This window comes from Schistocerca serialis, chromosome 6 (genome assembly GCF_023864345.2).
Source record: "Schistocerca serialis cubense isolate TAMUIC-IGC-003099 chromosome 6, iqSchSeri2.2, whole genome shotgun sequence".
NCBI lineage: Eukaryota > Metazoa > Arthropoda > Insecta > Orthoptera > Acrididae > Schistocerca > Schistocerca serialis.
In genome coordinates, this window is record NC_064643.1 from 271,763,143 (window position 1) to 271,778,656 (window position 15,514).

Here is a 15,514-nt window from a genome sequence, read left to right on the forward strand (position 1 = left end):
TGTCCGCTGCACCCAAAGTGTCCGCTGCACCCAAAGTGTCCGCTGCACCCAAAGTGTCCGCTGCACCCAAAGTGTCCCGCTGCTGCACCCAAAGTGTCCGCTGCACCCAAAGCGTCCCACTGCTGCACCCAAAGCGTCCCACTGCTGCACCCAAAGTGTCCGCTGCACCCAAAGTGTCCCGCTGCTGCACCCAAAGTGTCCCGCTGCTGCACCCAAAGTGTCCCGCTGCTGCACCCAAAGTGTCCCGCTGCTGCACCCAAAGTGTCCGCTGCACCCAAAGTGCCCGCTGCTGCACCCAAAGTGTCCCGCTGCTGCACCCAAAGTGTCCCGCTGCTGCACCCAAAGTGTCCGCTGCACCCAAAGCGTCCCGCTGCTGCACCCAAAGCGTCCGCTGCACCCAAAGTGCCCGCTGCACCCAAAGTGTCCGCTGCACCCAAAGTGTCCGCTGCACCCAAAGTGTCCGCTGCACCCAAAGTGTCCGCTGCACCCAAAGTGTCCGCTGCACCCAAAGTGTCCGCTGCACCCAAAGTGTCCCGCTGCTGCACCCAAAGTGTCCCGCTGCTGCACCCAAAGTGTCCCGCTGCTGCACCCAAAGTGTCCCGCTGCTGCACCCAAAGCGTCCCACTGCTGCACCCAAAGCGTCCGCTGCACCCAAAGCGTCCGCTGCACCCAAAGCGTCCCGCTGCTGCACCCAAAGCGTCCGCTGCACCCAAAGTGCCCGCTGCACCCAAAGTGTCCGCTGCACCCAAAGTGTCCGCTGCACCCAAAGTGTCCGCTGCACCCAAAGTGTCCGCTGCACCCAAAGTGTCCGCTGCACCCAAAGTGTCCCGCTGCTGCACCCAAAGTGTCCCGCTGCTGCACCCAAAGTGTCCGCTGCTGCACCCAAAGCGTCCGCTGCTGCACCCAAAGCGTCCCGCTGCTGCACCCAAAGTGTCCGCTCCACCCAAAGCGTCCGCTGCACCCAAAGTGCCCGCTGCACCCAAAGTGCCCGCTGCACCCAAAGTGTCCGCTGCACCCAAAGTGTCCGCTGCACCCAAAGTGTCCGCTGCACCCAAAGTGTCCGCTGCACCCAAAGTGTCCGCTGCACCCAAAGTGTCCGCTGCACCCAAAGTGTCCGCTGCACCCAAAGTGTCCGCTGCACCCAAAGTGCCCGCTGCACCCAAAGTGCCCGCTGCACCCAAAGTGCCCGCTGCACCCAAAGTGCCCGCTGCACCCAAAGCGTCCGCTGCACCCAAAGCGTCCGCTGCACCCAAAGTGTCCGCTGCACCCAAAGCGTCCGCTGCACCCAAAGCGTCCGCTGCACCCAAAGCGTCCGCTGCACCCAAAGTGTCCGCTGCACCCAAAGTGTCCGCTGCACCCAAAGTGTCCGCTGCACCCAAAGTGTCCGCTGCACCCAAAGCATCCGCTGCACCCAAAGCGTCCGCTGCACCCAAAGCGTCTGCTGCACCCGAAGTGTCCGCTGCACCCAAAGTGTCTGCTGTGCCCAATGAGCCCACTGTGCCCAATGAGCCCACTGCACCGAAAGTGCCCAATGAGTCTACTCAGTCAGGAAGCGAATGATGAAGTATATAATGACTTGAGTAGGAGAAAAAGAAAGAACAGATATTGGAAAACAGTACAGGGTCAGGGGAATGACTCATCAATTCCATTTGATGCCATTCAGATCCTCAAGCAGCCTTTATGGAAGATTTCAGGAAAATAATCTGTAGTGCCCACTTGCATACCACCACTTCCTGCTGAAGGTGGTGTCATTACCTGACTGCTGCGATAGCTCCGAGGAAGCTCGAGTGATGGCTGCGGCGCGCGAAACGTGCGTTAAACGGCGATAAATATCGATGTCGTGAGACGCAAGTCCTCTGGAGTGGCACGACAATCGCGTCAGGCAAATGATTCGTCCGTACTGCAGCCCAGGCCGTACGCTTCCCACCGCCGTGGGCGAAAGGGCGCGGAACTCAGTCGCCGGCCGCGATATTATTTATAGTGCACGCGATACGGGCTGCCCGGGCCGTCGATCATAAACACGTTGTACGGCCAATAAAGAACGACAGGCGCTGGGCGGAGGGGGTCCGCCGGCCGACAGGGAGACAATGCGCTTACGACCAGTCCTGCTCGGCGTCGCTACAAACCGGAGGGAACACAATCGCCGTTTCGACCACCTGTAGATGCCCGCGTTGGTGGCTAGCAGCTGGAACCTCGCCCACGCCAACTTTCCCTACGTGCTTTGCAGATTTTTCTTCTTCTTCTTCTTATTATTATTATTCCCCCCTCCTGCCTCCTTTTTTTTCTGCGCTAGAATAATGTCAGCGGCGGAGAGGCAAACCGCCTGCAGGCTAATGGCTACTCAGCGTCCGGGCGAGGCCGCGCCTACCCTGATAGCTTCCATTCCGAAGCATTTTTATAGCGGTTCCACTATAAATCAGGGCTCCCGTGACTTTTAGTGTCCGGTATATAAATTGGTTCCCCTCCCCGCCTCCTCCGCGTCCTCATCTCCCGCGCAATCAGAATGGCTCGCTCCCCAATAACAAGGCGGATTGTCATCGTACGGCTTTTGGCGGAGGTCTCTATAAGGTCATCCCATCCGGCGAACGCTCCTGCCAACTCGTTAGCGGACGGAGATGCCAGCGCGGAGCGCCCTGTGCGCTCATAGCGAAATATTTAATAATAGCAATTCATTTCGGGAAGCGGTAGTAATGCCCCACCGGCTTCGTTAGGCCGAGTATGTATAATGGGAGAGCGCCCAATGGAGGATGCGCCGTAAAAGACGTCGGGACCTCCAGGCAGCGCTCCCAGCGATCAACTGTGTTACGTGCTTCGTTTAGTTCCCAACAGACGCAGATGTCGGGCGTTACTTGTAATCGGGGTTGCTCTCCGAAAGTCCTCACATTCTGTTGTCAAGTATTTTATAGGAACAATACGTTTCCTACATTCCCTCCCCAAATTACGCTACAAAACTGTCAGTTACGCATATGAGATGTGGAGCGGCATCTTTTATTCCCCCGTAATCGAGGATGACAGAGGAGACCAGAGACCTAAATTTTACGTTTTAAACCACCAGTTAAGCAATTGCGGAAGCCACGAGACAGATATAGTGCTCCCGAAATTCCGTTGTCTCTTTAACCTGATTTCATTTTGAAGGAAGATTAAGGTCCGGCGTTCCATCGACAAGTAGGTCATTAGAGACGTGGCACAAACTCGGATCGGGAAAGGACAGAGAAGGAAATTAGCCGGGACCTTTCGAAGGAATCATACAGGCTTTCGCCTTAGGCTACTGATGGAAATCACGTCTGGATGGCCTGGCGGGCATCTGAACCGCTGTACTCTGGAATACTACCAAGGCGCAACCTCGCGCTGTCTCATGTTAACCCTGATAGCCTGTAGAGGGTAACCGACTCTGGAAGAAAAATACAAAATTTCATTTTTTTAAAAATTTCTGCTGTCGTTTCCCCAGTCGCTAAAATCAATTGTCACTTCCTTTGTGTGTAATGTTAATCTTAGCGAATAAATAGAAAGCGTTTAAGTTTTAGCCAGTCGCTTTTCTCTACATGTTTTTTTTCGCAACGTTCCAGGTACAGGGATGAACAAAAATATGGAAAAACTACAAACACAGCACATTACCGGGTATAAAACAGCATTCAAAACAGCTTCCAGTCGTTTCTAAATGGGTTAATACAGGTAATGCATTGTTTTGAAGACAATCTCATGCCATTTTTACTGCAAAGTAAAGAAAAGGTCAGTTAACGATGATGGAAGTGAATAGCGTTCACGGCCGCTTCTCTCCACAATGGATTAGAAAGGCTCCGTAAAATTCAGGTCTGGTGACTGTGGTGGCAAGGGGGTGTGTTCACAAAAACAGTCCTCTGTGATCAGGGGCCGTGTCGTCTTGGAACACAGCATCATCACTGGGGAATGTACACTGTACCATGGGATGGACGTCATCAGCCAAAACGGTCACGTAATGCTTGGCAGCAGTGCGAGCTTGCAGAGTAACGATGGGTCCCATGGAATACCATGATATGGCTGACGATATCGTTGACGAAGCACCACCGTGTTTCACTCTCGGGACGTAAACTAGGCCAGAATTTGGAAACAGTGTGTAACCTCGATATAATGCACTACACACGATACTTTACCGACCACGACTGACGCTTGCAAGGTATTGAGGACATTACACAAGTGTCGTTCGCGGTCAAATACAACAGCGCCACTTGCAGGCTTTGCTAGCATCTGTGTTTATATTGAAGCAAGTATTTCTCACAGCGTTTCCATTTTTTTCCAACCCCTGGAAGTCTCGAGGGGCGGGTGACGGTATGTTCTGCCGTACTGCGCAACACGGAGATACTGTCGTGTCACAACGCCACCTTGCTCGGGTTCGTTTCGATGTCGATAACCTCTTTGGGGTGACCAACGCTTTGGAAAAATAATAAACCTTGTTGATGAAGGTTTCTCGGGTCACCAGCCGGGTGGTAGCGTTGATATCTCTCGACGCTTCGCCAGAAGATGGGTGGTATGATACTTCCCAAAACGTCGCGAGATATCAACGCTACCACCCGGCTGGAGACCCGAGAAACCTTCATCAACAGTTTACACCGGGAAAGCCTACAGTCACATACTAAATCTTACTTTTCATTTCTACTGTCGTTTCTTCAGTCGCTAAAACCAATTTTTACTTCCTTTGTCTGCAAAATTCTTCTTTGCAAACAAATAGAAGACTAAATTATAGCCAGTCGCTTTTCATAATATCTGTTTTTCGCAACTTTCCAATTACATAATTACACGATGAGTGTACCGTGTGCTGTGCTAATTTCCCTGATCAGTATTTTTGATGCGTTGCGGTGGGTTTCGAAATGTACTTGCACGCACATTTCACTACATATGAAGACGTAATACGTGATTATTTTAAGTTCAGCAGTGAAGCGTATCAGCAACTCAAAAAACTGGACAAGAGCGTGTAGGACTCACAATCGGAGGGTTCTGTACAAACTTAATTATATAAAAATACTCGTAGTTCCGCTGTAAGTTCTGATGAGTGAGTTTGCGAGTATCAAAGTACGTGACACAAATGGCCGTATGTTTTGATTCCATTGGCTTAGAAGCTTTAATTTTTTTTTAAAACTATGTGACCGTAGATCTTATAACCGCCTTAAAAACTATCCACACACTGGCCGGCACACCGGACCTCGAGACTAATCCGCCAGGGACCGGCACGCCTTCCCGCCCGGAAAGCAGTGCGCTGGACCGCACGGGTAACCGGGCGGGCTGGATTATTATTACAAATCTGAGGTTTTCATTTGGATGATAATCACATGGCAAGGAAAAGTGAGAACCAATAAAACGAATTTGATTGGCCTACTGAATCGAAACGACGACGTGCTTTGCGCCGAGTTGGAGTTGGTGTCCAGAGAGAACTGAAAGCCCCTAGCGGGCACTTACTGTGTGCGGAGCGTGAAGGCGGCCGACGTAATGGACGAGGGCAGCGACAGCCCCTTGATGATCTCCTGCCACAGCTTCTTATTGATGACGTCGACCAGGCCGCCGCGCGCGATCACCAAGTTGTACAGCTCGAACAGGTCCAGCACAGATTTGGCCATGATGGGCAGCCGGTTGATCGGCGTCCCTGTTGACAGAAGCAGTTATAGTTAATTAATGGGTCTCATTCGCGTAAGAGATATATCTATAGGCTGATTTAAATTAGTTGCCATTTGGTATCTAATGTCCAAAAAAAGCAATGTTGTCGCGACATATATTGTCTGCGGACGACCTTCACACCGCTTCACTCTCCTCGCAGATTGGAAATCCCTACAAAGTCTGTATTTGCTACAAAAACCATGTAAAAAAATCTGCAAATCACGTAGGTACAACTCTACAATTTATCTAAGCATGTCAAGGATATGTTTTTAATTTCAGTTAACACTGGAGCGAACGGTCCGGACACTTGAATGACATCGTCCAGGATACCGAGCAGCATACATAGCACACGCCCGTTGGGCATTTTGATCACAATAGCCATACATCAACACGATATCGACCTTTTCCACAATCGGTAAACGGTCTATTTTAACACGGGTAATGTATCACGAAGCAAATGCCGTCCGCACTGGCGGAATGTTGCGTGATACCACGTACTTATACGTTTGTGACTATTACAGCGCCATCTATCACAAAGGGAAAAATGTGGTCCAACTAAAACATTCATATTTCTTTACGTACTACACGAATATGTAATAAAAAATGGGGGCTCCTACTTCAAAAAAAAACGCAATTGATATCCTTTTTGACCTATGGCAGCGCCATCTAGCGGGCCAACCATAGCGCCATCTGGTTTCCCCCCTTTAAGCTAGACTAGTTTCGTTCTTTGTAGTTTTTTCGTTTGACGCTTATTTCGTAAGATATTTGACCCGGTCACGACCAATGGACCACCCTGTATACAACCGAAAAGTAACGGCGTCCCTTTTCGTACATCACAAGAGGTGTTCGATATCATCACCAATTTACATTAATCAATATAAGAAATGTTCTCGAAACTTTGTCAGGATCATGATTTTGAGAAAGTTGTCTACCGACACATTGTTGTGACACTGTAACTGAGCAGTTGCAACGGGAATCCTTGGAAAGGCTGACAAGATCGTTTCTCGACTCATTCACGGAGAATGCTGCGAGTTTTGTGGTCCCTGTTGTTGATTTCTTAGGCCTAAAAGAAGCAAGGGTTTAATTTACTGCTGACAATGGAACTGGCCTCGAGAAATATTTAGCGAAATATTTAAATTTATCAATATTACAAAGGATTTCGCTGACGTCTGCGGCGCCTACTAACTTAAGCTGAAAACGTGTGAAGTTTCGAAAACTTCTCTCGGAATGTTCAAACTTGTCGGTCCCTGAATTGATGACCCTTGGATTTCATTATTGTTTTTCTTTCCGTGTGGCTCACAGCCCATTACAAATATTTCTACTCGGCATCACTTCGGCGGCTTGCATGTTGAGCTGCCATGTGTGCAGACGACTGTATGGCTGACTGAACAGCGCATTGTGATGTTTGCGTTCCTCTCAGATAGTACGAGATATTCCTGAAGAGAATTTCGTCCCGCTAACACAATAAACGACAGTCAGACTAACATCAGAATCTCGCGAGTGTAGACGATTCTATTTGCCCGTAATTTACGACGAAGATACCAAAAAAGCCCCCACGCTTATCGAATCAATTTTTTACACTTCCCTCTTTGTAACTGGCAGTATTACACCCAAGAAGATAAATCCGCGGCATGGAAAATAGCATACACAGTTGATTCAACAATCATCTGAAGTAGACCTTGTTTGGGATGAGTATGAAATAAATCGAAATGATGGAACTTGGTGCTGGCATGTGGCCTATTTTTCTCGCTGTAATCTCTCTTACCCTACCCGGTCAAAAAACGATTAATATTTCTTCGACCATCTGCATATTAGAGCAATTTACAGTATTTAAGAATCGAGCGTTACTACAAAAATGGCTTTGAGCACTACGGGACTTAACATCTGAGTTCATCAGTCCTCTAGAACTTAGAACTACTTAAACCTAACTAACCTAAGGACATCACAAACATCCATGCCCGAGGCAGGATTCGAACCTGCGACCGAAGCAGTCGCGCTGTTCCGGACTGAAGCGTCTAGAACCGCTCCGCCACCGCGGCCGGCTCGAGCGTCACTACACTATAGTGTATAGTGAATTCTGATTCTGTAGGGTCTCCGTTGAGAGGATCTGGAGGAAAGCAGTTATATGGTATGGCTACTTTAGCTTGCTCTCACACATTCATGACGTTACATAGATTGCATTAAACAGTCTGATGTGACACGTTTGGCCACGTGCCGTACGACATGCTAGACTGCGTCTAAGAGATCTCAGGGTGCCAAAAAAGTAAAATGATTGGTGATAAGTGCTACTAGTCGTAACTCACCGCGACTATAGATGTCAGAGATGTGCTTGTTCAGTTCAACAGCACAGAAGACGACACTGGACAAATTTAGAAAGGAAGGAGTGAGGGAGATGGTCTTGATTAAGACAGCACTATCGTAGCGTGTCAGAATATTTAGAGTCAAGTGATTTGGGCACACATTAAGAATGGAGACAACGAGGATAGCTCGAGCAAACCAGGAGAGAGAAGCTGAAGGCAACAGGTGGTAGGAAGACGAATTATTATTGTTCGTATGGCTTACATTCTTATTTAAGGCCTTCATATATAAATGATTACATATGCATAAAACACATAACATAAACCAACACACGCACACAGACAGATAGACAGACAGACAGACAGAGTCACACACACATACACACTGAATACCTATCTCTTTAAGAGTCCACATATCCTGGCGTTACCAAATGTCGTTCGAGTCCAACAGCCAACTTTCGTAACAAAAGATCTTCGATCAGGTACTCCTTAGTTTGCACAGCAACCCCACGGTCGCACGCCGGTGTATCTTTGAATCCCCATTCATACAAACATGCACCAGACCTTCCATGTCCTTCATGGAATCGATTCATAGCTGTTCACAGTTTCCTGAGAAGACCAAATGCACTGACACATTTAGTAGGATCAGCAATAAGGTGCGAATTTGCTGGAGTGAACTACTGTCAATTCTCTTTCCATTCTCGGCACGTGTCACATACAGGACGCGCATCTCCCGTTGGCCAGAGTGGTTTTCTGGATTTTTGTAAGACGCTAGGTATATTCTGTTGCTGGTTATACAGAAGCAATTCCCGAAGAGTAGTACATTTTACGAACTCTCTTGCAGCTGCTGCATCTTGTCTGATTGATGGTGGTGTAATATTATGCTACATAACACAGGCAGTCATGACAGTGGTGTTGATTTAGTCGTACCGCTAATTATTCTCATTGCTTGATTTGGTGCAATACAACAAACATCGTAGGAAGACGAAGAACACGCTGTACGGAGGTTGCAGTAAGAGGAGGCTTGTACACAGCAACTAGGAAACTTGAACTGTTAAATCATTCGGTGTGGCCGAGCGGTTCTAGGCGCTTCAGTCTGGAGCCGCGCGACCGCTACGGTCTCTGGTACGAATCCTGCGTCGGGAATGGATGTGTGTGATGTCCTTAGGTTAGTTAGGTTTAAGTAGTTCTAAGTTTTAGGGGACTGGTGACCTCAGAAGTTAAGTCCCATAGTGCTCAGAGCCATTTGTACCAGTTTTTTAAAATGATTATGACGATGACTGTACTCCACTAATGGATGGGACTTTGTAACAGGTCTCGTTAAAAAAAAGTACGCTCTCACATTGATGATAAGCGACGTCTGTTGGCACAGCCAAGCACGCCTCCGTGTCACATCGCGCCACGGTGCGCTATACGCGCCATTAGCGAAGTACCTCTAAGCAGGCTGACGCATATCGGCGGATTCCCCAAAGCTCCTAGCCTCGATAAAGGTGCCACCGCCAGCTCTAACGGCGGGTACCGTAAGCTAAATACGAAGGTGAGTGTGCCCCGGCGCCGATCACGCCCTGCGGGGGCGGCTACGAGTCCCGCCAGGGCATCGCTCTCCGCCATTAGTCACCCTGTAGCGTGGCTCGTCCGATTGAAACGTCAGGCGTGTGCTCGGCACACATCCTTCAAACGGCGCGCGCCGCCGACGCACCATTAAAAGGACTATACACAGCGGCTGTGAAAGATACGTCGGTTACATCTACTTGTAAAACTTACAGCTCCGGCCTGAAACTCAGTAGATATCAGGATATAAAATTTTCACTTTTTGTACTGCCTACTCTTAGAACCCATTTATTAACAACACAATATGTATACGAGAAGCGTACCATACTGATTTAGCTTTTTTTCCCCCCATTACTCATGTGACATGCCATTTGACACATCGCTGCAGTTGCAAGTATACAGGGTGAGAAGTATTTAAACCGACAAACTCTGGGAGGTTGTAGGGGACATAAAAACAAATATTTTTCCCTAATGTCATTTTTTCCTATGAGGGTTATTTAAACTGGTGGAGGCCGTATTACGCTCTTCAGTTGTTAGAGGCCGTATTATGATCTTCAGTTGTTAGAGAGCGTATTACGCTCTTCTGTTGTAGGCAACTGCTGTCCACCAGTGCAGTAGTGCATTGTCTCTGTTTACTAATGGAGCGATACACCTGGAGTGAGTGCACTGATATGGTTGGTGCGTACTACGTAGCGCACCACGACGGACGAGCTGCACAGCGCATTTATCAACAACAATATCCTAATCGCCGTATCCCGCATCATACGACCGTTGCTACTGTGTACCAACGTCTGCGTGAGACCGGGTCATTTAGCAGATTTCCTGGACAGGGACGCCGTCGCACAGTAATAACGCTGCAATTTGAGGAAGCTGTCTTGCAGCATGTGGAGCGGGATCCTTCAATCAGCTCTCGTGCAATTGCACGTAACATGGGGACTAATAAGACGAATGTAAGAACAATCCTTTGGGAGCAATTGTTACGTCCATTTCACTTGCAGCGTGTCCACAACATGGAACCAGTTGATTATCCACCCAGAGCACAGATTTCGCAGTGGTACCTGGAACAGTGTGAAATGCATCCTACATTTCCATCCTCTGTGTTGTTTACCGATGAAGCAACGTTCGGGCGTGATGGAGTCTTCAACATGCACAATTCGCATGTTTGGAGTGAGGATAACCCACATGCCACAGTTACTAGCGCTCATAAAGTGCGGTTCGTCGTTAACGTGTTGGTCGGTGTTGTTGGGGACTGTTTAATTGGGCCGTATCTGCTACCTAGGCCATTAAATGGCTAGCACTATTACAATTCTCTCGCCAGAGCATTGCCAGAATTGCTGGAAGACGTCCCGCTCCCTACAAGACAACGCATGTAGTTCCAACATGACGGGGCGCCGGCACATTCCAGACATCGTGTGCGTCGATTCCTGGACCGACGGTTCCCAGAAACGTGGATTGGCAGAGGTGGTCCTGCACCATTGCCTGCTCGATCCCCAGATATGTCCCCTCTGGATTTTTTTTGTGTGGGGAGAGATGCACAACCTTGTTTACGCAACTCGTGTTGCATCAGAAGAGGAACTGGTTGCTCGGATGGTAGCAGCAGCAGGAACAATTCAGGATACTCCTGCGGTTTTTGCCCGTGTCAGACAGAACATGATCCGATGGTGTAACCTTTGTTTACGTGTCAATGGAGGCACTTTTGAAAATCTACTGTTATTGAAATTGGGTTTTATTAATGTGTTGTCTCTTGGTCATAAAAAATGGAAAAGTGTTTGTTGGGTAAATTAATTTCCCGCCAGAGAAATCTTCCTCTACTGGTTTAAATATTCCTCTTAGGAAAAAAAATGACATTAGGGAAAAATATTTCTTTTGATCTCCCCTACAACCTCCCAGAGTTTGTCGGTTTAAATACTTTTCACCCTGTGTAGTACTTTTGTCTAACCCAACGTGGCAGGACAGTCACTAGAAGTGTAATCCTTGCAAAGTACAACCCATTTTCCCAACTACTGTCATTACATGTATGCGATTGTGTGTGTTGGGGGGGGGGAGGACAACATGGGATAAGAACATCAAGGACAGCGTTAGACGCCATGGTTTCTGTGGAATGAGAATTCAAACACTGGATATTCACAGACGACTGGTGACAATGAGTGGAGAGTGTGTACCGCCACGAAGAAGTGCTCGTCCCCACAAGAATCGAAAAAGCACGACAACTGAAACGGGGTTCCAGGACTCCAACCCCCACCGTATTCTCCTAAATTGATCACTTCTGATTACCACCAATTTGGGACTATGAAGAAACCTCTGCGCGTACATCATTTAGTGGACTTTCAGAACCTGCGTGAAGTTGCCGTATGGTGGAGGTGACAGCCTCTAAAAAATGTTGCTCGAGGAGGACCCACGGAAGTTACAGGACCAAGTCGTGAGACTGCGGTTGGTGTAGCAGTAACCGGAACCGCATTTATGCGATGGTAGTAGTGATTTTTCGATTCATAGAGGGACGAACGTTGCGTTGCAAGAGAACTTTTTCGTGACCCTGCACGAACTCTACACGCTGGCACCAATCGCCCGTGAATATCCGTAGTGCTTACACCCTTCTTCTACAGTAACCACGTCGTCCAGCGACACGTGATGACAGCATCTGGAAACATAGGCTGTACTGTCCAGGGATACACTTAAGTGATTGTCCTGCCACCTGCGATTAGACGAAAGTACGACATACTTGCAGCTGGCGCACCATGACTGATAGGGAACAAAGAAAGCGCAAATCAATGTAGAATGCCTCTTAATTAAGTAAGTAAAGCTGTCCTAGATCCGAAGACTAGTTTGAACAGCACAGTGTACCTTAGGCACGGTCCTGTTAGAGATGTTATGCCTTTCCCTTCCTCCGACCTTTTAAACTGACTCACCCAGCCAGTTACGGGAAGATCCACGGTTCAACATGGAATCTGCACCGTGGTGCAACTTGGCGTTTTCCATATCAACAATTCATTACTACAGATAAAAGAAGTAGTAATTTGTAATTTATCATTTCCTAACTAGGCCTGTTTTGCTCTATCTGTGGTCATTGTCGACGACGGGAACGGTTATCTGGCTGGGGGGTGGGGGAGGGATGTTTCCTTTAGCCTGGAGGTGATGGGCCGGCGTTTTCCTCCTCAATAAGTGGAAGTAGGGGCAACGAGGTCCATCTCAAGGACAAAAAATATCTGTGACGACCTATTTTCCAACGGCCGTCGAGAAAAGCATCTAAAAGTGCTCCAGGCATCGGCACCTTACAGAAGCATGTTAGATGGGGCAAAAAATGGTCACTGTGAAGGTCTACATGCTGCTCCTGATTCGGATAAGCTGGAAGGCTTTAATGTAAAATAAATTTGATGGTGCGGTCTGGGGTTCGGCGAGTTGGCCGGCAGACCTCGTGGCGTGGAGGAGTCACTCTCTGAGGTAGATACGGTATTTTCGTTGTATACTTCCGGAACTGGAACTAGCTGATCCTTCGTGATCAACCAAGTTGCTTCTCGCAGCACGGGAGGCTAAGAAGATGCAAAATGCGTTCCTGAGTACGTGCGTGGAATTCTACTTGAGTGCTTTGTCCCATCCCAAGAGTGGGATTGTCAGGGATTGAGCGACAGGGGCTCGTGTTCAAGGCAATGCAGTGTGTTGACCTTAGTGAGAGCGACTCGCTACTGTCTGACATAAATTTCCTGAGGTGGATGCAGATGATTGTAGAATGAGGAGATTAGACACTCGAAATGTACAATTAACCTTTAAGTTTATTCTGAATTTAAATTTATAGAGTGGCTTTCCTAGTAGCTTCCACGCTAAACAAATCCTTAAACAGAAACAGTGACTGCTTATCACTGTTCTGTCTTCTAACTGAAATCTGTCAACAGAGCGATGTAGCTATCTAACTTCACCCTGTAACTCCGACTGCCCACGGAGTTCTCTTCTTATCGAATTCTGCCATCGAATCTCTTCCTGAAGCGAAGGTCCTAACATTTTGTTAGCGTTCCGCCTTCGAAGCTGCCAGGCCCTGACATGACGTAGCGTCGCAGGCTTCACGTCGCTTATTGGCCATGTAAGTTCGTCGTTCTTCAGAAATATTTCAGAAGCTGTATGGAAGGGATAAGAGGTCATTCCCTATACGGCTACCGATTATATGTCTTTTTTCACTGACACTTCGTGACATAGAGCAACCCTGCCCCCCTCCCCTCATCACAAGCCCCTAGCCCCTCTCTTTCTCTCTTATAGCTTATGCTTTCTGTCTCACAATTATTGCCCACGGCCCTTGCTTGATTAGTTGTGACATCTCACTTATAAATCTTGCCAAATAACTTATTGTTATACAGTGAGGTGACAAAAGCCATGGGATACCTCCTAATACAGTGTCGGACCTCCTTTTGACCAGTGTAGTGCAGCAAATCGACGTGATATGGACTCAAAAAGTCCCCTGCAGAAATGTTGAGCCATGCTGCCTGTGTAGGCGTCCGTAATTCCGAAAGTGTTGCCGGTGCAGCATGTTGTACCTGAACTGATCTTTCGATTGTGAGCCATAAATGTTCGATGGGATTCATGTTGGGATCCCGTACTGTACAACTACATTACTGCTGAGAAGCTGCTGGAAAAGATATCTACCTTAAAATATATAGAAGTAACCATCCAGAACGACCATAAATGGAACGACCACATAAAACAAATAGTAACCATCCCATTGTACACAGATATATGCTTACATGTATGTGCGTCAATCTGGGGTACTCATTGCAACCCATCAGGTGGAGACTGTAAAGATGCTTAATTACATTTAGGATGAGGGCTTTCATTTACCGTCCTCAAATGTTGAATGTACCTTCCACCAGGTGAATGACTAACGTCCCATACTTTTAGGAACATGGCCGGAATTACTGCATTCACTGATAACTGAAGTTCCTATGCGGCATCTCATCTCACCCAAAGCAGTTACAAGGGGAGAAAGAAAAGTGCACACAACTTGAAATCAGATTACAGTGGAGACTAATGGTGTAACGTGAGATACGTGCATGGCCATTACGGTGCTGGAGGTGCAGAGCCGCACCATCGACGAAAATCACACCGTGTGAATTGGAACGGTGAATACAAAACCGTTTTTGTTAACATCATTTAAAATCGCCTCAAATTATGTAATGAACGAGCGAAACAGTCTGCTGTACCGGCAACCATACGAAATGGCAACTGGCACCAAGGTACACTTCTAGTTTCGATGCGTAGGTTCATTCATGTATAAGATACAGTCTTGTGAAATCACTTGAATCTTTTCGAAACATTCTGTGAATTTGTTACGCTGAGGAACTTTTATTCATAAATACGGAGGATTTAGACTTTTTTATATACAGTATCACGCGCCGTGTATGGAGAGGTAGTCTAAGTTTATGACTTCAGCCGCGTAACAGTGCTTAAATGGTGTGATTCGCTGATCACGACTTTCTAAACAAAAAATTGATAATAGGATTGTCGTTATTCTGCAGATGCAAGTCTCGGTATTTCCAGGTCTCCAGTACGATTGTAAAAATACGGTGCTGCTATGAGTTCGCCCTCGAGAATGTTTGCGGGATGAGGTCAGGGGGACTATTAGGTAGCGCGGGGGCTCGTGCGTTGAAATGTCACTGCCGCCCATCGCGGAGAAGATCAAAGGCGGCTTATGAATTTAAACATACGACTCAAATTAGGTTACAACCCCCTTTCTCCAAAGAATGAATATTAATAGTGTCGGCGTGCCGGCACAGACGTCGTCTTCTCTGTCCTGGCATAGTGTATTAACATCAATACTAGGACATTTACAACGGAAAATTTTAAATGGTAACAAGTATTTAGAGCGTATTTTGTTGTTTTCTTCCTGGTATTGGAGGTTCTCAGCTTATGCAATACGCTGTGTTTGTCTGTGGGACAGAGGGAAAATTGCGATGGCAAATAATTGCAGAATACTACGGAAAAGGGGCATATGACGTGCAAATAATAGTAAACAATGTTCCGCAAAAACATTTGGAATGTACAAGTTTCTAATTTACTGC

General features: G+C 47.6%; 1 protein-coding gene across 1 annotated transcript in view; it reads right to left on the reverse strand.

The window, feature by feature from the left end:
* LOC126484822 (protein dead ringer-like) overlaps nucleotides 1-15,514 on the reverse strand; it is a 473,583-nt gene that overhangs the window by 58,060 nt on the left and 400,009 nt on the right. Inside the window, exon 5 of the mRNA XM_050108418.1 lies at nucleotides 5,431-5,614. Within this exon, the coding sequence (XP_049964375.1) occupies nucleotides 5,431-5,614 (184 nt within the window). The remainder of the gene's footprint in view (nucleotides 1-5,430; nucleotides 5,615-15,514) is intronic.